At 41.0% G+C, this 23,835-nt stretch overlaps 2 protein-coding genes across 2 annotated transcripts in view; one reads left to right on the top strand and one right to left on the bottom strand.

Annotated features, from left to right (window-relative positions):
• MRPL21 (mitochondrial ribosomal protein L21) overlaps positions 1-17,624 on the bottom strand; it is a 45,608-nt gene extending 27,984 nt beyond the window's left edge. Inside the window, exons 1-3 of the mRNA XM_029582234.1 lie at positions 17,492-17,624; positions 15,975-16,035; positions 8,689-8,774 (exon numbers count right to left, since the gene is read on the bottom strand). Of these exons, the coding sequence (XP_029438094.1) occupies positions 8,689-8,774; positions 15,975-16,035; positions 17,492-17,564 (220 nt within the window). The 5' untranslated portion in view covers positions 17,565-17,624. The remainder of the gene's footprint in view (positions 1-8,688; positions 8,775-15,974; positions 16,036-17,491) is intronic.
• Positions 17,625-17,706: 82 nt separating this feature from the next.
• IGHMBP2 (immunoglobulin mu DNA binding protein 2) overlaps positions 17,707-23,835 on the top strand; it is an 89,568-nt gene continuing 83,439 nt past the window's right edge. The window contains exons 1-2 of the mRNA XM_029582233.1: positions 17,707-17,837; positions 19,280-19,449. Of these exons, the coding sequence (XP_029438093.1) occupies positions 17,767-17,837; positions 19,280-19,449 (241 nt within the window). The 5' untranslated portion in view covers positions 17,707-17,766. The remainder of the gene's footprint in view (positions 17,838-19,279; positions 19,450-23,835) is intronic.

The following is a 23,835-nucleotide window of genomic DNA, read 5'->3' as shown; positions in this document are numbered from 1 at the left end:
GAGTAACTCGTGATTAATGGTAAGATCCTCTCTGGATCTCCTTGCTTTTCTCTACTTCAGTTACCAAAACAATCCTAATTTTTTTTTATATCATTAAACTGTAGTACATTTGAACTGAAACAGACATCCACCATTTATCCACCAGAGAAGCAACAGTCATATAAGTTCTGCCATGTTGCCACCCCACCTCCTCTAGGGACACGAAGACGAGGCTCTGATCCCCATGCTTGCTTATTCAGTCCATGACCACAACTCCTGGTGCTGCCAACTAAAGTGCTGGTGTGATTATAGTTTTAGGAATATGTGCAACTGAGACTGTTACTCACTCATGCCACACACAGAGTCCTCATAATACAAGCTGCTTGATATTATTACAGAGGCCAGTCAGATTTGACCCCTTTTGTAAGTTGATCAGTTATTAGGCCTATAGTCACATGAAAGCTATTATTCTAAAGTGATGCTTGCACACTACATGACCAGCATTATGTTTGCACTCTCGCGCTGACAAATGATCTGTGCATGTGCAGTTAAAAACAGTGCTTTTTCCCAGGAGGATTATTTGTTGACACAATAGACCATGACATTTTAATATTAAATCTAGAGAGACTGGGCCCCAAGCCAGACATTTCAGCTTAGTTTCAAATAGCATTTGGTAAACAAGGAACAAGCTGCTGGCAATCTTTTCTCATTAACATAATGAAATGGTGAGATGCCTTTGAACTGCCGTTTTACACAGTATGTCATCTTATAAGCAGAAACATTTTTCTTTCCTTTCTCAGGAGGTGTTCATAAGGCCACTATAACAAAAGATTGTGGTTTGTCTTTTTACAAAAGTTGTTTTCCAAACATACAAAGCACTTGGAGTGTTTTTTCAATGCTACTCAACTACATGTAAACCGTCTTGATCAAACTAGTTTGAAAAGACGGTATAGAAATATTTTTAAATAAATAAATAAATAAATAAACTAGACCAGTCAAATTCAGTGAAATGCAACAACAGAAGGGAGGAAGTGACATCAGAGAACAAGATGGCTGCATAGACAGAGAGCAGTGACTAGATGAAATATCTAGTAATTTCAGTTTCTTAGATAAGCAAACCCACTCAATAGTGCTTGAGACAACTGATAAGTGGGGGATGGCAACCTGGCAGAAAAGCACTGAGATAAAGAATGTTTTTGGCACAGGGGAGGCCTCCTCTAAGTGTGTAACCAGAGATGATGGTACGTAGGTACGGGCCTCCTCCAGTTCAGAAGTGGAGGAGAAGGTAAAGGATAATCTGTGCACAGCTTAAGGGCTGGTTCCGGGAACTGAAAAAAAGATCTGGATGTGATCATGGAACTGAGAAGCGAGGCCACTGAGATTGGTGACAGAATTGAAGAGGTGGAGCAGAGTTGAGCATCATATGGAGCAGATAACAGAGGTGCAAAGGATCACTAAAGAGGTGGAAGCGACTCATTCTGGGATGTTGGATAAACTGGAAGATCTCGAAAACTGCTCAAGAAGCAACATCATCAGAATCAGAGGGCTACCGGAATCAAACGAGTACCAGGATTACATTGGGGTAATTCAGAAAGTCAGAAAAAGTGTTCTTGGAGTGCAGGGACAACGTTGGCTGGCTCCTGCTTCAGAGCGAGTCGGTACTGAGAGAGCACACAGGGCGCTAAGCCTCCAAATGAAATAACATGCCCGGGAAATAATTGCCTGCTTTTGGGACTCTCCCGTTAAAGAGAGAACTGATTGCCATTTTTGAATGAGATACTAAGACACAAGTCCATTAAAAATATTGTGATATTGAACACTTGGCCCCTGATACAGGTGTAAGGACACAGAAACACTGCAGTGTTGGGCTATCAACTGGAGCCAGTGCCTTTCTGTTAACATCTCGGCACACAGTGGGCTATATAGCAGAAAACTGGAGAACAGCTTCCTTTATACAGCCGTCAATGGAGCAGTGAGGGCTCACCACTGTTTGAAAGACAATTAGGCTTGCAGACAACATAAGATAAGTGTTTTAATTGCATTAATATAAAAAGAAACGCAAAAATATTGCATTTTAATAGTGGAATTTGAAATGTTATTGATGGGACAATATAACACTGGTATATGATTATATTATGTGCCATTTAGCCTATGCCACTGGCAGACTTGCACCCTGTATGAAACTATTATACAAAGATATCAAAAGGTGTCAATTTTCCTTGGAAAATAATTCTCTAGTTTATCCTCTATTGATTTGTTTAAAGAGAATGGGAGGAACATAAATTGGAAATATTCAGCAATTTATCCCCTGTTAATCTGTGTATGAGGAAAGAGAAGAAGGAGATTACAGAGAAACTGAAGGGCAGAAAGGTGACCTACCGTGGGCGTGGAAATCTCCTTTTCTATTAGCGGCACCTCTTATAGGGTTAAAACAATAGGCGAAGTACAGCTATGCATTGAAATCAACAGGACTGTTAACTGGTGATCTGACGGTGCCAGCAAAGCTGAGAAAATGGCTGCAGCACCTCTTCCGAGAAGGGATTTCTCAAAGTGGCAGAGGGCTCCAGCAGGAGAGAAACGCGTCAGTAAGACTCGAAAGCCTTAGCACCACAACGGTGGCTTGGCTGTCTGTTTTGAAGACATCAAGAAGATGGAGGGAAGCAGGAGAAATTAGATCCCTGGATGATATGCTATGATTTGACTGGCATTCAACTTGATATTTAAATGTCTGAAGGTATTGCTTACGTCTTGGACTTGTAGCAGTGGGTTTTTTTTGCGTTTTTTTTATTCATTTAGTGGTAACAACTGAATTTAATTAGGATTTTATTTTCCACTGGATCATCTGGTCTGTGAAGCAGTTCCTTGATAGGGATTTTCCTGCTGAGAGTAGGAATGGAAGAAATGGTTTGGGAAACAGGGAAGATAGGTGAGAGGTGGGGGTTAAAGGGTTCTTGGTTATTAGTGGTTTGGGAGAGGAGACAGCTGTGATGAGTGGAGAGGTTCATTTAGTGTTAGGAATAAGGGTAATGGGGGTTAGCAGGGGTTTAAGAGAGCTGGGAGAGTTATGAGGGTCTAGCTAACAGAAAATGCTGGTTTGAATTATGGTCTCTCTCGATGTTAGATGCTTGCACACACCTATGAAAAGGCAACTTTTTTTTTTAAAGCATGTATTAGATTTATGTGGATGTTATGCTAGTACAAGAAATCCATATGAAAAAAAGCAGATTAAAGATTGCTGAGGCATAAGGATTACACCCAGATTGCATTAGCTTCTAACTGTAGCAAAAATACGCGTTGTAGGGTGGAGCACTGTTGAATGCTATGGTGTTGGATGTCAAGAGGGATACAGGAGGTAGAGCTTTGTTTCCTTGAATGTTAATATCAAAGGAATGTTGTTTACTATTGTAAATTTATATGCACAAAATTGTGCTCAAGGGACCTTTTTGATGAAGTTACGGAACTTTTTGTGCCCTTTGTTAAAGGATTATTGGTTATGGGGAGGAGATTTCAATCTGACAATTAAACCTGAGCTAGACAACATGTCTGGGGCAGGACTAACAAAGAAATAAGAGAGGGAAACTCTTTCTATTCTAATCTACGAGATATAGTCTAGAACAGATTTATTATCAGTGGGTGTCACTTGTGGGAATAGTTTTAGCAGCTGATGCAGTGTGTGTGTGCGTGAGACTTGGTCAGACCATGTCGCCAAATGGGTGAAATTACAGGGGGTTCTACCCTAAAAGCCAGAATAAAAAACCTTGGAGGCTGAATGATTCCTTAATAAAGGATGAACAAATGTGTATTAATATGGAGGCAGAAATTCATGAATACTTAAGAAATAAACGATACAGATGATATGCGACCCTCTATTGTCTGGGATTGTTTGAAGGCAATGATAGGGAGCAAATTAACTGCATGGGCCTTTAAATGGAAAAATGTAAAAAAAAAAAAAAGTAGAGAGGTTAAGAGTTCTGCTTTACCTGATTAAAGAGCTGGAAGAGCAGCCCAAGGTTATGGGATCTAGAAAAGTCCTTAGAAATTTGGAACAAACTATTACAAACATGGAAATAAAACATCTAGGATTCTGGCTCTTAAAAGGAACCAGAAAGCAGCAAGGGCTCAGATTATGCAAATAAGGGATACGGATGGTGGTTTAATCCTAGCAAGACAGAACAGAGATCTTAAGCAATTCTATCAGGAGCTCGATTCGCTGGATGAAGCAATTAAGAATGGGGGTTACAGGAGCCTAGTCGAAAGGTATAGCATTACTGATTTTCACTCAGGAGCAACAGCAGCAATGGTTGAATATGGAAACTCCCGAGTTTGAAATCTTAGCAACAATAAAAAAAAATAAAAATGTGAAAGCTGATGCATCTCCGGGATTAGACGGGTTCATGGCGCATTCTTAGAAGAGGTTTGGCAATTTGCTGGCTCACCACTTGCAAATAGTCTTTGATTCACTGCTTCGGGGTAAGATCCTCCCACCATCTGTGCAGTTGGCATTTATAACAGTTCTCCCAAAGGGAGAGCTAAGTCGTTTTAGGGGTCATACACACTGGTTCTCTGTAAGATGAGCGTGTGAGCGGTCACTCATACATTTCGGAGTGTCGCTCATAGGTTTTACACGGTCGCTCACATGCTTTGTTGCTTCCGATCTGAGGCTGTGTCTGACTCGTGCTGTGCCTGCTTTCGACTACCTGTCTCACTCTCGGCACAGTAGCTAGGCTCAGAAGAGAAACTGTTTGAATTTCCAGTAAAATAGACTGAGTAGAAAAAAAAATTATAAGTAAAATAACATCATAATCGGTCCTCTTAATTTTGATATTTAACATTAAATATACAATGAGATACATTTTTCTTTGTGCTATATACAGATATGCAATGTTAATACCGGCGCTCAAAAATTGTTGGTTTTAAAAAATTATTGCTCACACGAAAAAACATTTGCACACACCTAGTCATTCCTTGGAGGGAAAATTGGTCATATTATCCCTTTCGAGCATCGATGTAAAAATTTTGGCAAAAGTGCTAGCAAATAGATTGGTGGGGGTGATTACGGACCTAATTCATAAAGACCAATGAGGGTTTATTCCCAGCTGACACACATCGGATAATATTAAGCTAGCTCTTAATCTGGTTTGAACAGCTCCAATAGATAAAGTCCTATCTATGCTCTCAACAAGAGAGGATGAAAAGGCATTCAGCTGCCTCCACTAGAAATTCTTATTTCAAGTCCTGGAGAAATTTTGGATTGGTGGATATTTTTCTACCTGGATCAGGAAGCTCTAAGCTCGTTGGAGGATGTGCTGAAACCTTTCAGTTAGGGAGGGGAACTAGACAAGGGTGTCCTTTGTTGCCACTCCTTTTTGCCCTGGCTATGGAGCCCTTAGCAGACAGAATCCATAGGAATGTGCACATCACTGAGATTAGGCTGGGGCACGAGGAGTTTAAACTTTCTGTGCTGATAATGTTCTATTCTCTATATCTAAGCCGTTTATATCTCTGCCCCACCTTCTTAGTGGAAATTTAAGGTGAAAATGAGTATATCCAAAATTATAAATATTAACATTCACAAACAAATGGTACAGGGTATACAAGATCAATTTCCTTTTAAATGGCCTCAAGAACATTTGAAATATCTGGTAGTGGAAATTGTGCTGGATAGGAAAAACTGTTCAGTGCAATATTTAGGGATCTACAGATATGGATGGATACTAAGCTCTCTTGAATAGGAACACTAGCAGCTAAAGTCAGGGCTGGTGCAACCATTAGACGGGTCTAGGCGGTTGCCTAGGGCAGCATCAGTGGGCGGGAGTGCCACAGGGGTATTGCAAGGGCACCATTTTCAAATGTGAAGCAGCGACAGGAGCTTTCTCCCTCCCCCCCCACCCATCTCTCCGGTTCCCTGCCTCCAGGCTCAAACCCTCAACTCTCACTCTTCAAGGATTGACCCCCAGTTAACCTGCAACCCCCCCCCCCCCCAGTTCTGCTCACCTGTTCAGGTTTCTCTCTCATTGTTCCCTCCTCCATCTTGGACCATGTAATACAGTGCACCAGTAGCCTGCCTACAAGCCCACAGGAGTTGACACCGATAAGTGTTGTCTCCTAGTCCCCATGTCAAATTCCGTTCCGGGCAGGAAATCTATGCAAATTCTGTGTTGCACAGAATTCTCCCAGGAGTAAGAAATGCACATAGTTTTCTACAAACATTTTAAAGAGACTGAACATTCCAACAGCATGACTGCTCACATAGGATGGGATGAAATGCTGTAATTGGATATACACACAGACAGAGCGGAGTTTAAAGACTGAAAATCTAAGGTCAAAATCTTTGATTAACTTTGTATGTGAGGATATTAAAACATGAGGAGGTGCGGCTTATTTGTTGAGCACTGTAAGGCACAAGGGCCAAAGGCTCACTGTCTCAAGCACTTGAGAAGTGTTGCCATGGCAAAATAAAGTTGAACCTAAGATGCCTTAATGCCGGTATCATTTTCCTGATGGTTATTGGTCTTTAATGATGGAGTACAATATGAGTATGACATCATAAAACTGTGTCATCAGGCAATTACATCAAAGACTTTGATCCATGTTTATCCAAGGCCATAACATATAAAAATTAAACAACTAAGGGTTTGTCAGCAGGAAGACTACTTGCACCTGGTGGGATTACAGTACAAGTCATCCATTGCCAAGCGTTCTGTGATCATCACACAGACTTCCTCAGGCCAAACTGTTGATCTTCCAAGCTGAGAATACAGTTCAAGGCTATTTTTAATTTATAGTAAGACTTGCTTTCCACTTGTGTTTTAGTACAACGCAAGTGGATGACCTTGTGCAAATGAAACAAGGCATGTATTTTCAATGAAAGCTTTCTACTGCAGCCCATTATGGGTGATTAACAGTACTATACATTTCAATAATGCTTTCTGATTAGCTGTCTTGCCACTGTACAGACATTGCACATATGCTCTAATAATTTACATTTTCATATTTACTCTAACAAATTCTCAGTAGCTCCGGCTGAACTCAAGAATTGGTCTGGCAAAGATCCAGAGGCTGGATGGTCAAAAATATTTATTTGGTCACCAGTTGTCATCAGTAGGCAACCACAAGACTATCAGGATTCAGGAGTACTGTGATAGAAATGGAATTGCGACCATAAAAACAACTCTAGTCACCAGTTCTCATGACTGGCAACCAAATGACCACCAAGATTAAACAAACATTTTTGACTGCCTCTGGATCTTTGCCAGACTTCACAAGTAAACTACACGAAAGCCTGGAAGTTTCTTCTAATTCTGGCATAGACCATCTTGGTTTCCTGTTGCCAGATGCTAGTTACAAGTTTAGGTTAACCAGTTGTGTAATAGTTTTCTGTATTAACAAATTTAGGGTCATCTTATTTGTTTGATTTTCTTTCTGTAGGACCAAGAACCTTTGAGGTTCAGTACATTTTGTGAATTTAATTCTAAATTTCCTCAAGCAGAATATAGCTTTTATTTTGGTGCCTTACAACCAGAATGTGATGATTTGGTTTATAGCTACAGCATAGAGGAGAATTAAATATATGTTCTGCATTGATCAGACACTGAGGCAAAGCTGAGGTACTGGAGAGTAAGGACAGATTTATTTCTGCCCCAACTGCTCAAAATTCCCTGTTGGTCACCAGTTGTCATCAGTAGGCAACCACATGACTATCAGGATTCAGAGATACTGTGGTAGAAATTCAGTTGTGATCATAAAAACAACTCTAGTCACCAGTTCTCATGATTGGCAGCCAAATGACCACCAAGATTAACTGGGAATTTTTAGCCATTTACCACATGAGAGCTCTAGCACATGAGAAAATAAAGGGCCTCATTCACAACTATCGCAAAAGACTGCAAGCCGTCATTGATGCAAAAGGGAGCAATATATGATACTAAGAACTAAGGGTATGCAAACTTTTGAACAAGACCATTTTATTATTTCCCTTAAGAACATAAGAAATTGCTATGCTGGGTCAGACCAAGGGTCCATCAAGCCCAGCATCCTGTTTCCAACAGAGGCCAAAACCAGGCCACAAGAACCTGGCAAGTACCCAAACACTAAGAAGATCCCATGCTACTGATGCAATTAATAGCAGTGGCTATTCCCTAAGTAAAATTGATTAATAGCCATTAATGGACTTCTCCTCCAAGAACTTATCCAAACCTTTTTTGAACCCAGCTACACTAACTGCACTAACCACATCCTCTGGCAACAAATTCCAGAGCTTTATTGTGCGTTGAGTGAAAAAGAATTTTCTCCGATTAGTCTTAAATGTGCTACTTGCTAACTTCATGAAATGCCCCCTAGTCCTTCTATTATTCGAAAGTGAAAATAACCGAGTCACATCTACTTGTTCAAAACCTTATTGCTATGGTTTGTTTAATGATTGTGCTATTCCATGATGCTTACTAGTTTAATTTGAAACATATTAAAAACAACAGATGTGTTTTTGTCTGATCACGTTTTCTTAAAATGCTACACATCTTACAAATTCTGCCAGGGGTATGTAAACTTATGAGAACAAATGTATTTCAAATATCCCTGATTGCTCAGATAAAGGAAGTTTAAAATCCAGCAGTACCTCCAGGTTGACTTAGTAAGCAAGTCTGTAACTTTCTTAGTTTAAAAAAGGTAATTGATGATCATTGTATTAATATATACAATGTAGTAACTGACCTGCATGGTGTTCAGCTTCTTCTACTGGGTCAGGTAACTTTACTTCAGGCCATGGTGGCGCAGATAGTGATGTTTTAGGGACATATCTATCAAAATAAGACATCAAAAGCATTTAAGAATTTGAAGCTTAAAAGCCACATAACACAACTATTCTTTTTGCTAAAAATATCCCCTTACAACTAACTCACTGTAGCATATATTATACTGATTAATAAGATTGTAAAATATGTTTTCAGAGCAAAATAATAAGAACCACTGTGCCAGTAAGGGTGGAAGGCAAGGAACCCCCCAAGAAGACTACAAAAAGAAAGACATCCTGGCAAAAGATTCATAAGGGCACCCAAATGTTGAGTTATATAATATTTAATCCATTTTTGCTTGCTTATTATTTTTGAAAGTATTTGGCTTTTTGCTGTGGTTCAAATTTGTTGGTAGCTTTGGGGGCTGCGCTCCTGGACATTAACACCCAGACACTATGGGGATTCAATTCAACCAAATTCAGGACTCTGAAAATGTTAAGATGGAAAAATACTCAAATGAAAAAATATGCATCTTATGCTAAAACAAAACATGCTAGCAGAAGGGGGTGCCTGTATGGGATGTGCCAAGTAAATGAGAATTTATGTAATGTTTTTGAACAGTCCATGCTATGATTCACTCATTACCACCCTCTGTTTAATCTCTCAGTCCATTATCATCCCACTTCAGATCTGCGTTCCTCCCTACCAACGGAATCATAAACATCTGGAATAAGTGCAGAGGAACCACAATGAGCATGCTTAGATACTGATGTCAACAATGAAAGGGCAGAAAATCAGGAATGGATGGCCACTCTTCACCATTTGTTAAAATTCTTCCTGCCACATAATGCCATAGGAATGAATAAAACATGAAGATTCTCAAATAACCAAATAATTTCTATGGTGGCTTCCGCAAGACACAGCATAGGAAAATTGGTTCTTACCTGCTAATTTTCATTCCTGAAGTACCACAGATCAGTTCAGACAAGTGGGTTTATGCATCCCTACCAGCAGGTGGCGGCAGAGAACAAAAACGTTGAGCACTGCCACCTGCAGTTCCTCAGTCTTGACCTGTACCCAAGCCAAGATGTCTACCTTAACAAACCCCAATAAACCTTGGCCGAACAGATGCTTAAAGGTTGGAGCCTCCTGAAAGAAACTGCACCCTCTTAACCTGAGAGAACACACACCTGAAACTATGTACACTTCTCATTACTCTGAATATATCACATATCAGCTCAGCAACATCCAGAGGCGAGGACGTCTTTTGAAAGATGGGGACGGGTCTCTGGATTGATCCATGGTACTTCAGGAACAAAAATTAGTAGGAAAGAACCAATTTTCCTTTCCTGTTCGTGCCCCAGATTAATCCAGACAAGTGGGATGTACCCAAACCCCTCTATTCTGGGAGGGAACTTGAAAGACCCGCACGCTCTTCAGTATCTTATGTCAAAGCTAAGACAACTAAAGGCAAGCATTTGTTTTCCAAATCACCATCACAACCAAACCTGATACAGCCAAAGAAAAAAACCTTACAAACTTACATTTTATCATTAACACAGGAATAAGAATCCCTACACCCAGCTCACAATTAAGCCAACTGTCTTCAGCTTGGACAACAGTACACTGACTGTTAGACTGGGTTAGCACACTCAACTGGTCTAGCAGGACTAAAGGAAAGGAAACTAACAGATAAGTTTACTTCCACCTTCCTTACAATCCATTCCAGACCAGTCCAGATAAGTGGGATGTACTAAAGCTTCTCCCAATCCAGGTGGGAGGAAGCCACAATAGCTCTCAGAACTCCTGTACACAAGACATAGCTTCTCCCCACCTGCACACCCATACTAAAGTGCTTACAGAAGGGATTTAATAGGAGCAAGAGTGCTGCCCTGCCATTAATTTCTGGAAAGAGATTCTACATATAAAGACTCCTACACCCAGATCGAGCAGGGTCACTGACAGCTGCAAACTCTTGTTGGAGCAGGCCAATTCACTCCTCAATCACTGCTGAAATTGATGCCTTAGAAACCACCGTGCTTCAACAGAATACATTAATAGACCAAAGACCTATCTTAAGAAGAAACTGGTCACCTACACACATCCCAAAGGTGACCTCCAACACACTTGAAGTGCTTGACCTCATTCTGGCTTACATCTCCTGACTTTCTTACTCATAAGTGAGAAAAGCCCGATTCTGACAATAGTGAAACACTACTGGCCAACAAAGAGCATACTGGGCACAGAGATACTCTTTTCTTTAAATTTACCAAAGGCCCCCAAGGAAACTGATTTCAACAACAAGACTCAAAGAAATGCTACACTACAAAGCTCAAGAGGAAGGGATGACTGATCCCTTCAAAACTAAATTCACTTCCAAGTTGAGAAGAGCTCTCGCGGCAGAGAACTTGTACTCTTGGAAGAAAGCATCTAACAGGAGAGCAGCGAGATAGCTTCAATGCCTCTCTCTCTTGCAGCAAGCCAGAATCAGTCTCTGCCCTCTTCCAGATTTGCCCCTACCTCCTTTGATGGAAGGATCAGACTGAGGCAACAAATTTTCAGGTCTTCTAGGTGCTCCTTTTTTGCACCACCAAAGGCTGGGAACTCCAACATCAAGTACTTTTGCTAAGTAGCTTGGTTCTCTTAACAGCCAAGTCTGTGAAAGAATGGAAGAGATTTTCTAGGGAAGAATCCTCTGACTAGAAGAAAGAGTGAAGAAGCACTCCTGCTTGCACTTTCAGAACTCAAGTCAGAAACCTATGCCGAAGACTAGATGCTGGCCATGGTTCTATAGGATATCCAAACCCCTTCCTTGGCTCTTGCTTTTCTTTTCGGCTGAAGAACTTGCTTGACTTGGAACTTTGAGGCTAATCTGAAATCCCCTCATGGAAGCACACTATCTGACCCCTAGTAGGGCCAAGGCCAATTTTCCTGAGCCTTACACTTCAGGGTCTTCAAAGTATCAGCTTAAAACATTTGTCTGTATGATGGCAGTGATGGCCATGTGAACTGCTGCTAGGTCCTTTAGGGGAACTCTGTCCCAGACCAAATCTGATTCACTTACCAGGATACCTGAGGGCTACTAGATTCCCTGTTGGTTTACATCTGCTAATGGCATTACAGTGACCATTACCACCTGAGCTGCCGCCTTCTGAGCTAAAAGCTAAGATTTTTGGAATGCTAAATGGCTGGCTTTGGCCCTCTGCCTAGATCTGGAGCCATTAGTTCTCCACTAGGATTCTTGTCCCGGCTTCTGCTGCTCCGGATTTGCCAAAGGCAACTGTGAAAAAACACTTTTTTGGGCTCCTTAAAACGTTTCTAGAGGGAAAAAGCCTTGCAACACTGGGCAATGATCACCCTGAGAAGAGAGCAAATTGCACGAGATGCACATGGGTCTATACTAAGGTGCTACGGTCAGTTCCATTGCTCTGGAACAGGTCCTGCTCATGGTGACATGGAAGGGAGAAGTGGACACTAATAATGAGGCTTTGAGCCCATGACATCCAAAGCCTAAAGGTCACCTTTCTTCTTTGGAGACATGAGGGCTTCCCTATTCTCCAGAGACTGCAAATTGTTACCTTTGGGAAAGGTCACCTGGCCTTCACTGAGAGATGTTAGACCCACAATAGGAGCATTTGAGTCACAAAGCCATTGTACCTAGCAGCCCGGGGAGGTAGATTAGAGGGGAAAAAACTGAAAGATTGTTTAAGAGGAGCCTCACTCTTTCTGTAGTGAGGATACCTGAACATTCTGCTTTCCTCCACCAAATGTGGGCAACTCCCCCCTACTAGCGATCCCAACACCCTATCCTTCTCTTCCTTGGGAAGGTAATATAAATACCTCAATTTTAGCTGGAATCAGGTGCACCACACTGAGGAGATTTATGTATTTATTTCAAACGTTTATGCTCTGCACGCATCTAAAATTCACAGTGAATTACAGTATGGCACACAAATAGCAATAAAACAAATTAAACAATATAAATACAGGGATAAAATATGGGACAATAAAATCAGAATAAAGTAATGGAAAACACATAAGACATTAAAATAAGATAAAAATAAATAATAAACATCTGCAGAACCCAGATTAAAAAAAAGTTTCAAAAAGGATTGATAGACTTATTCTGCCTGAGGATGACAGTAAGTTATATTCAGCTGACCTCACTGAAAGCTTAGTTACAGTATGTACGGTAATACTTGCCCCACTGAAATAGTTTGGGGCTGTGTACAATAAGACATACAGATGCAAATAAAAATACACTAAAAAAACTGACAAACGTGCTAGAGACATACATCTCAGAGATTACTAATTAGACATATCAAATAGAGTCTTTAAGACACTGGGAAGCAATATCGACAAATCATTGGGTAGATGACAAACTGAGTTTAACCAAGAGAAGAGAAGGTATTGTTAAATAAACGGGTTTTCAAGAGTTTAAAAAATATATTTGGTATCCTTCATGAGACGTACATTAGAAGGTAATGAATTCCATAGAGCAGGACCAAAGATAGAGAAAGAGCATTCGTGTGTCTCATTCTGGCCAGCTTAGGAGAAGGAATATCAAGCAGACGTGCAGATGAATGGAGTGGGAACCGGAGTGTGGATATGCAATGCTGTATTAATCCATGGTGAGGTGACATTCTTACTGTTTTATATTGAATTCTCCAGTTCACTGGTAACCAATGTAATGATTTGAGGACTGGAGTAATGTGTTCTGAATAGTCTTTACTGCCTTTCTAAAAGCTGAAGAACATGTTAGACATCTGATAAATTCAGGTAAAGCATTCCATAGAAAAGGACCGAGACAGAGAAAGCTCGCTCCTGGGCTTCGTCTAAATTTACCAGCCGGAAAGATGGCACCTCAAGTAGAAGCTTATTTGAGGAACGTATCAGATGAGATAGAACTAATCCAGAGCATATTGTTATTTATCAATTTATGAACCATTGTCATAAATATATATTTGATACGTCAAGTGATGGGCAGCCAGTGAAGAGATTTTAAAACTGGGGTAATAGGGTCATGGCATATGAAAATCCCCCTACAATTTGTCTTCTATTGTTTCTCCGAGTGCTGAAGGTGGTCATACCAGGAATTAAGGGTCACCAGCTCTTATCTCCTGAACAGCCTCCCCACTGAGGCATGACCCCTATCTGAGGATGCCCAGCTATTTCCTCCTGCCAATTACCTAGGACTGTCCCAGCCAGAGGAGTGCTCGAGCACCCTTAACATTGCCAAGGCAGATCTGAGGTGCTTCCAAATCGGAATGTCAATAGCTGGGAAATGCTCAAGGAGGAATCCAAATGTGATGCCCAACCAGAACCACTTTACAGTCATTTTCAGCAGCACAAGCTAATTTAGTCTTAAAGGCCCCTCTAGGAAGCCTGCTTTGTGTGGAGGGGAGGATGGCCAGTTCCACAGGCTAATCCCTCAATCACTCCATTAGCAGAGAGGAATTCCAACATGTCTGAAGGTCACCTGCTGCAATAACACTATAGCAAACTGGAGCTGTGCAGATTCTGCTGAGGCCTGAAGGCAAATCTCTAGCCCACCCATGGAACTTCTCAATTCAACCATCAGAGGGAAGAGATGCAAAAAGACTGGTATGCCTGACATTTATATACGGTAATTACATTTTTTTTTCTGCTCAAAGTGGCAGTAAAATGGCTCCAATCCTGCCGATACAAGCACACTGGCCAGAGCTTGAACTGGGAATCCACCTGGTTTTGCTTATGGCAGGTTGGGCACCTGCCTGCACACAAACCAAGCAGAATGCACTGGCTAACATGTTGAACCGCCATGACTTACACGTGGAGCCTCACCCCTACTCAGAGAAACTGGATGTCAGTGGAGGGGAGGAGGGTAAGAACATAAGACTTGCCATACTGGGTCAGAACATAGGTCCATCAAGCCCAGTATCCTGTTTCCAATCCAGGTCACAAGTACCTGACAGGTTCCCAAGGGGTAAATGGATTCCAAGCTGCTTATCTTAGATATAAGCAGTGGATTTCTGCAACTCTCCCTTAATAATTGTTAATGGACTTTTCCTCCAGGAACTTGTCCAAACCTTTTTTTTTTTTTTTTTTTAAACGCAGCTGTACTAATAGCTTTCACTACACCTTTTGGCAACGAATTCCAGAGCTTAATTATGTATTGAGTTAAAAAACATATTCACTTATTAGTTTTAAATGTACAACTTAGTAACTTCATTGTGTGTCCTCTAGTCAAACTTTCTGAAAGAGTAAACAACCGATTAAAGTTTACTTGTTCCACTCCACTCATTTTATAGACCTCTAACAAATCTCACCTCAGTCATCTCTTCTCCAAGCTGAAGTCTCCTAACCTCTTTAGCCTTTCCTCATAGGGGAATTGTTCCAGCCCTTTTATCATCTTGGTTGCCCTTCTCTGTACCTTTTCTAATTCTGCTGTATCTTTTTTGAGATGCAGTGACCAGAACTGCACACAATATTCAAGACATTAAGAATTCTGTTTTAATTCTTCATTCTTTTCCTAATAATTCCTAGCATTCTATTTGCTTTCTTGGCTGCTGCTGCACACTGAGCAAACACCTTTGAACTCCTGACAGAGTCCATAGCAGGCACAGCGACATTGGAGACCGGGAGGCAGTTCAAGGAAGAGGCTGTGCTGCAAGCCTCCCCCCCCTTTTCTTTTCAAGCATCTGCTGGACCAGGAAGATCAATCCAAAGACTGTTCCCCTAGAAGCCCATTATGCCAGGGAAATCAGCTCAAAGCTTGGTGTTCCTAGGAGCCTGGTCTGTTTCCAAGAGTCACAGTTACTGAACTTTTTCTATTCTTTTGGTGGAGCCTTACATGCAACCTTGGAATATAAGAGTAGGCATTATAGTGCAATGGTTAGAAAAATACTGGGAACTAGAATATCTATTGCCTAAAATTTAGAAAAACAAAAGGGGAAAAAAGTTAAAAAATAAAATATATATATACACTCAACAATTAAAAAATGGCAAAATAAGAAAAAAGGCCAAACTAAATCAGAGCAGCAGCAAAAAAAAAAAGAATAAAATGAGAAAAAGGAAAAATTTTCCCTAGATCCTAAAAATTCTGATTGATGAGTAAGTTTTCCAAATATTTCAACCTTGGGTTAGAACACGGACCAGGTTTCAACATAAACACCAATTACATTGCAATCGATTCTTTTGAGAACTCAATCAATGCTGCTGTACTGAATTATGGAAGTATTTTTGCTTAATACGTTTTATTGAAAATATTCCACATTTCCAATTTACCCTGTTTGAAGTGATGTACTCTGTGAACTCTGATTTCGAAAAGCAGACCACAACAGAGAAGCTGGGGATAAAAATAATAGACAACTCATTAAAAACGAACAGCATACCATGGAATGGTGAATATTTATACAGTTGTATAATTTTCAAAATCTTCAGTCTGCACTTTACAACATGTAAAATTACATTTTATTCTTTATATTTTGAAACACACCATTTTAAATAAAGATGAAACAAGGTTAGTATGTTACTGCATGGTTGCCAACCAAGAATTTGTTTTATGTATTTTTGGTTGTATGGAAATATTTCTCATGCACATTCAATAGGGAAATCCTGGAAACCAGACTGGTTGGGGCTTGTGCACCCCTGCCATAGCCTAACACTAGCCCCAGAAACTTTACTTCACTTCTGAACAGGCGCTAACCTCTAGCGTTAAGAAAACATGAGTTAAGCCTAGGCACCATTGGGAATTAATAACTATGCTTTAGAATGAAAAGTACATGGAGAACCTCTAATTTGTTTGCTATATAAGTATGTGCTCATTGGTGTCTATGTTGGCTAGCTTGGAAGAGAGCTATATATTTTGGCCATTGGCTGGAAACATTAAAACATTACAAATTTATTTAAGGTTTTTAAATATACCAGCATTCATGAAATGATGACATCATGCTGGTTTACAAATAAACAGGGGTGCAATAAATACATCAAAAACAGAAATAACGTGTCGAAGAAAGCAGTTACAATTAACAATTCCTTCTATGTAAATATGTTCATTCTAATACCCACCCTGAATTTTTCTTGTAAATGTTATATTTTATGTAGCATCATTTCAATTTTTGTAAATATGTTCATATCCCTCTCCCCCCCCCCCCCCCCCCCCAGCTTGATATCTGGCTCCTCCTCATAGCCCCTTTTCTATTGTTTATTGTTCTCCTGTCTATTGTTTATTGTTCTCCTGTTTCCCCACTCCCCGTACATTGTAATTTCTACCTTTCGTTAAGATGTAAACCGATGTGTGTATTTTAGTGTCGGTATAAAAAAGCCGTTAAATAAAATAAAAATAAACAAGGACTATTGAACTGGGATCAGAGGAAATAAAGATAGTTTAGCAGAGACTACATTATATACAAGGAGAAGAGGTACAGCTGCTGTGTTGGATATGTTGATGGCGAGGTGCATTCATTTAAGTCCGGGAAAGCTTGCATAAACAGCCAAGTCTTGAGTCTTTTTCTAAAGGTTAGGAGGCTAACCTTTAGAAACCAAATGAAGGCTCAGTAAACCGTATGCAATAAAAACCAGTCCAGACTGAGCTGGAAACCCAAAGGAACAGCTGAAGACTACAGTGCCAAGTGTTAAATATAAACGTTAACCAAAGTGAGAATAACATGCAAAATTAAATTCCAGAAAAAAAAAGCCAGCCATAGGTCCTGCTCATCCTACAACTTGTAACCTCATTTTAATGGCGCCCTTCCTGTACGGGGGAGCAGCTGCAGGGTTAGGCACCCGGCTCCAACACTCACCTGCCGCGGGCCTCGCCGGCAGACCAGACACGAGCGACCGCCGCAGCAGCTGCCTGCAAGCGAGGGCCGCCATCTCCGGCCGGAAACGGAGGTGCGCGCAACCAGAGAAAGGGACCGGGGCGGAAACCGAGAGCCGGAAGAAAGGGTCCGGAGCGACCCGCGGGACGCTGGAGCAGACGTTTTTGCTATTACAGCGGCAGAAAGCTGACGGAGAGTCCCCTTCAACTGTCGGGGGTAGAGTCCGAGGCTTTCAGCTGAAGACATCGCCGCTGACCATGGAGAGCTTTGTACAGACTCAGTTAGAGCTCCTTAAGCAGGAGAGAGAAGCGGAAATAGAGGAAACCAGGTAGACTGGCCCGTCCTGCGTTACTTACTGGTGATAATCCAGGTCTAAATATCATTCAGATCACCACCAAATCCGACTCTGTAGGAGGAGACTGCAGCTCTTCATGGATCTCCATTCTGCCTATTGTATTTATCTCATGATAGTAAATGAGTTTGCCATAGTTAAGGGCAATTCAAAATATCATCTTGGCTGGCTTTTGCCTCTCTTGCATTCTATCATTGACGAGTTTCTTTTCTGGTGTGTTCTAAGATATTCTTTTCCTTTTTTAAATTATATATATATATATATATATATATATATATATATATATTGTAATAACAGATTTGCACTTTTATTATATCTTACCCCTTGTTTTGAATTTGTTTCCCCCTAAATCGACTCTTAAACTGTGCATATTATATTCTTGCTTTGCATATGTCACAGTGATGACTGCATTGGGATCTAGTACATAAAAACATGATATGCCATGCTGAGTAAGACCAAGGTCCATTGAACCCAGTATACTCTTTTTGACTGTGGCCAGTCTAGTCACAAGTACTTGATTGATTCCAAAAAGTACATCTATTTCTTGCTAGTCATTCCCAGGTATAGCAATAGTTTTCCCTAGTCTATCTAGCTAATAAAGTTTTATGGCCTTTTCCTTCAGAAACTTGTCCAAACCTCTAAAATCCCACCATACTAGTTGCTTTGACAACATTTTCTGGGAACAGATTCCCCAGCTTGACTGTACATAGAATGAAAAGTATTTTCTATGCTTTGTTTTAAATCTGCTGATTGTTGGTGTCATATATTGCATCTTGTATTAGTATTGTTTGAGCAATAGAGCAATAAAAATCCACTAGGGGTTGGCTCCTGGTTCAAATTCCTGGGTCAAGTCTTCTGCTTTCTGGGCTGGCCAGACAGCAGCATTTGCAGCTCTTGCGAGGGGAGAGGGAGCATATTAAAGTCGTATTTCCAGGAGATGCCCCCCCCCCCCTCCAAGAGGGGGGAAAGGAGTCCCAGTAATTGTGCACCAGTGACACCTCGTGGTAGAATTTAGAGCCCATGATCGTAGAGTTATGGAGGGAATCCTGGTGCATGGCCACCCAGCCATTAACTGTTACTGCGATGACTGAGCTGGGTTAATTGGTAGGGGATATAAAATAAGGGAAAAAATTCACAAGTAGTTATGAATCAAGACTCATGGTGATGGATCCCAGCCCCAGTTGATTGAGCTGGATATCAAAAGGAACTGGGCCAGAAATAAGTTAGAATTTTGCCACGCAATCACTGGACTGTTTGAGAACGAGACAAAAGTCTGAAAGTCTGGAAAGTACTTAGAGACATAGCTAACAGCTAACTTGTTTTCTCATGTGCTTTTTCCCCCTTGACTTGTAAATTTTCTCACTGATGCCATAAATTGACAGCACAGCTTTAATAGTTTTGATGTCCGTGTGTTACAGGTTATGGCAAGAAAGCATCTCTTTGAAAGAACTCCAGCGCCGAGGAGTCAGTTTCCTAAAACTTCAAGTGGCCAGCCAAAGAACTGGGCTCTATGGGAAGCTCCTTATAACGTTTAGTCCCAGAAAATATGATTGTGAGGCAGTGCTACCCAGTAACAGCTTTGGAACGGGTAAGTCCTTTTCCAGCAGTAGAGTGGTCTATAATAACGGCCAAATGATCATTAAAAAAAAAAATCTTTTGTGTGTCCTTTTCCAGCAAAATTCTACTTGCAGAAAAAGCAGGTGCAAGTGACCGCATGCATTTTTGTGCCATAAGTTTGAAAGAGAATGCACACGGGCACTTTCACTAAGAGAACTGATGCAAAACTCACAGATAAAAAGCACGCACGGTCTATGTCCCGATGTGGGCAGTTGGAGATTCGCCCTCTTAATCTTTGAGAATTTGCAAAGCTAAATCCACGTGATAATGCCAAAATGCAGTCCTGGGAATGCTTCCTCGCCACGTGACTAAAAGTGGTTCCACAATGTCTGAGCTTTCAGCCTCGTTGAGGGTGACCCAGCCGATGAGCGCTGGTAAAATGCTTTCTACTCCTGTAAATCGCTTTGAAAACGGACCTCAACACGAGGCACAGTTTCTTAGCAAGCTGTCCAGAGATTTGTTAAACTTGTGATAAGGTGCTGGCTTTGTTCTATCAATATTTGCAATATTTGCAAAATGCACCTACTTGGAGGAGAAGTCCATTAACAGCTATTAATCAAGTTAACTTAGGGAATAGCCACTGCTATTAATTGCATCAGTCTACAACATACACCAATACAAGGGACACTTGTGCTATGGTGTTGCTTATGTACGGTGGCTCTATTAAAGGACAACCAATTGGTGGGTGTCCTTCTTTTTAGCCCCGTCTATTATTCTTTATTAACCAAGTTTTAATTAAAACTTGGTTAATAAAGAATAATTAACCAAGTTTTAATTAAAACTTGGTTAATAAAGAATAATAGACGGGGCTAAAAAGAAGGACACCCACCAATTGGTTGTCCTTTAATAGAGCCACCGTACATAAGCAACACCATAGCACAAGTGTCCCTTGTATTGGTGTATGTTGTAGAATTATTATTGAAGGGAAGAGGTTGGTTGATGGGCATTAATTGCATCAGTAGCATGGGTTCTTCTTAGTATTTGGGTAATTGCCAGGTTCTTGTGGCCTGGTTTGGCCTCTGTTGGAAACAGGATGCTGGGCTTGATGGACCCTTGGTCTGACTTAGAATGGCAATTTCTTATGTTCTTATGTTGCCAAAGGGCAGCAAAGTGTGGGAAAACAACTTAGAAGCCCCTATGGAAACTGCCTGAGGAGCAAGTCCTTGTGGGTTTTGAGGTTTGCATCCGTCTCTCAGACTATGTATTTTATTGTTCATAGGGCAGTCTGGACACTGATTAAAACTCAACATCTAGGAAGATACTATTAGAAACAAAATAGGGAAACTAGTATATAGGCTCCCCTAAATGTTGGATTTTTGCACACAGAGGCAGGGACATCCTCTTATATTTCTGTAACAGCACAAGGACATTTTTGATGGGGATATCGGGAAGGATTAGGGATACACTAAATATCCAATGTGATTATTCATTTCAAATTACTATTTGGAAATTGATTACAATTTGAGAAGATATTCTGCCTGTAATATGAAATTGATAGCTCTGCTGTACAGCAGCAGAAAAGCCTCTGAAACCTGGTGGACATGTGGCCAGTACTGATGAAACTTGGTAACCAAATCTTATGGTTTTGTATTCACTGGAGGTAATTTTCAAAGAGGTCCATATTCAGACACAGTCTGGTCAGCAAAGTAGCCAAATAAACCTATCCGGCTAACTTTGGAGGTATGTTCAATAGTGCAGCTGCACTATTGAATATTGCTGGCTATATTAAAGTTAGCCGGCTAACTATAGCTCTTTGACTCATCCAGACTTAACCGGCTAACTCAACACCTCCCAGTTACACCTCCGGAAGGCTCCTAACTTATCCGCCTAAATTCTAGCTTCCTAACTTATCAGCTAGAATTTAGCCCAGTTAAGTGTGTTTGAATATGGACCTCAGTGGTGTTACACATGTAAAAGTAGCGTATATCGTTGCAATTTTCAAAAGCCAATGTATGCATGGAAAACCTTTTGACATTTCAGTGAATTTTCAAAGGCATTATGTGCATAAAAGTAGAAATTGTCAAAAGTTCATGTACACACATAAAGTTTGTTTACACACACAGTTTTGAAAATTGTCTTTATATATATTTTTTTGCAGTCCCAGTTTCCATTTAGTGAACTTAACATTAACTTGTCTGGCAGGATACTATCACCATATTGCACACACAGTTTATCTCATGAGACAGCAAAAAAGATTACAATTACAGCACCTGGAATCCTGAGGCCATTTTCAAATAGTTTGTGGAGCTGCAAAGTATGCAGCTCCTGTGGCTAACTTTCTAACTGCCTTCGAGGTCGGAAGGCTAAACCTATGAGCACATATTTGCTGGAAAATCAAATCTATACCTGTTCTTTCCCTATCCTGCCTACACATGCTTTCAGCCCACCCGAGAAGGATCATTTTCAGCCAAGCTAATTTAGCCAAGCAATTCATTAAATGGCTTTGAATATTGCCTTCATAATTAATAACCTGCAGGTTTCCAGCTTTCCTGGAGTTTTTTTATGTTTTTCAGTTGCAACCGCTTCATACTGGTATGCCCAACGTACTGTGTGTCTCTAGGAAGGAGCTATCCTAGATCAAGGGTAGGCAACTCTGATCTTGGAGTGCCACAGACAGGTCTAGCTTTCAGGATATCCAGCACGATTATGCACGAGGTATATTTGCTTGCCCCGCCTCTATTGTATGCAAATATAGCTCTTGCATATTCATGGGGATGTCCTGAAAACCAGACCTGTTTGTGGCATTCCAGCCCCAGAGTTGCCTAGCCTTATTCTTGATCTTGAAGATGTTTCAAGACCAAGAATTGTAAAATATCAGCCCTTTTTTGATTTTGGTAAGAAAAGGCTTGATAGCATGACAGCCAGTAGCCCAAACTGCTATTTAGAGTTAAATGTGTGCACAGTTGTAAGGTGATGATGATGATGATGATGAAGCAGGTTAATTAGTTTTTTTTTCTTTTAAGTCTTTGTTTTCTTATTGTCTTTATTATTGAAAGTAAGATAAGAAAACTGCACCATTATATCGTGATCCCTTCAGAAAGAAGCAAGCTGCTTTGTTGGTGATGCTGCCATCCCTGTTTGTTTGCTGGTGCAGATTTCACATAGTCACTAGCATGCTGATTTGTTCCATCATTTAGGTTGGCAATTAATACTGCAGTTTTAATATTTTCAGCTTGAAAACCTAATTTACCAAGTTAGATATGAGAAAACAGAAATGTAGATGGGGGGGAAAATATAATTTTTTAAAATGGGTGTTAAGTGTAGGATAATTATCTTGAACTTAACTGTGCAGCTGACTTCCTCCTACGCCTAAAATATGCACCAACTTCTTTATCTGTATAACTGGGGTTGAAGATTATGTCTCTTACCTACCGTCATAAAAACTTGTATTGAAGAGTAAGGTTCGTGCATATTATATATCTATTAAAGCACTGAATCCTTTTCCATTATTCTGGTACCTTTTCACTGTTCTTTGACAGGAGAGGACTGGCTTATAATAATAATACTTGTCATTTTTATAGTGCTACTGGATATCACAGCACTGGATTCTGTATTCCCTGTACATACCCGGATCAGTCCAGACTCCTGGGTTTGGCCCCCCCTCTAGCAGATGGAGACAGAAGTTTACTAATAAACTCCACCTTATCTAGGAGGGTGCCACCTACAGCCTGGCAGTATTCTTCTGTCTCCTGTGCTAGGGTCTAATTAGAGACAGGATAGTGAGGTACTTTAAAAAAAATATATATATATATAAATCTTCTGTAGCTTCTGCTCAAGAGTGTAAGAGACCGCAGTGTGTGCCTACAGGTCCCAGTCTTTGCCTCCCAGGGGGGTGGGAGGTCCTGAAGGGACCATCCCCCTCTGGTTTCAGAGGCCGCTGAGGTATTGGGAGGTCATCCCATTTTCCAGCATGTGTATTTACCTGGGGGTGACACTGGGGAGCCCGGCTCACTCCCCCCAGTGGATCCAGGACACGGAGGCAGTTAGTCAGGTATTTAAAATAAATAAATATATGTTTTTTGCTCTCTTTGCTAGGGCTCGACTCTCCCTTCCCTCCGATCGCGTCGGGGGGTTGTTGCGCTCCATTTTGCCGCGGTTTGGAGGGGTGGAGATAGGTTTTATTGTTGGCTTGCAGTCATGCCGCGTAGTGCCGCGTGTAAGGCCTGTGGAGCCCGCAATCGCAGCTGTCGCTAGATAGTTTGTGCGCCACTTGTCTCTCAGGGGGAGAGGGAGCCTCCATGACCCCAGGAAGGGTCTTAGTCCGGGTCCAAACTATTACCGGCGCTATTGGGGAGCTGCAGGTGGCCCCCGAGCTGTTCCCGTGAAGCGTGGGAACGGGCACCATTTTGAGCACGCT

Source organism: Rhinatrema bivittatum, chromosome 17, assembly GCF_901001135.1.
Source record: "Rhinatrema bivittatum chromosome 17, aRhiBiv1.1, whole genome shotgun sequence".
Lineage (NCBI taxonomy): Eukaryota > Metazoa > Chordata > Amphibia > Gymnophiona > Rhinatrematidae > Rhinatrema > Rhinatrema bivittatum.
Note: the sequence above shows the minus strand (reverse complement) of the source record. Positions and strands in the feature narration are given on the sequence as shown.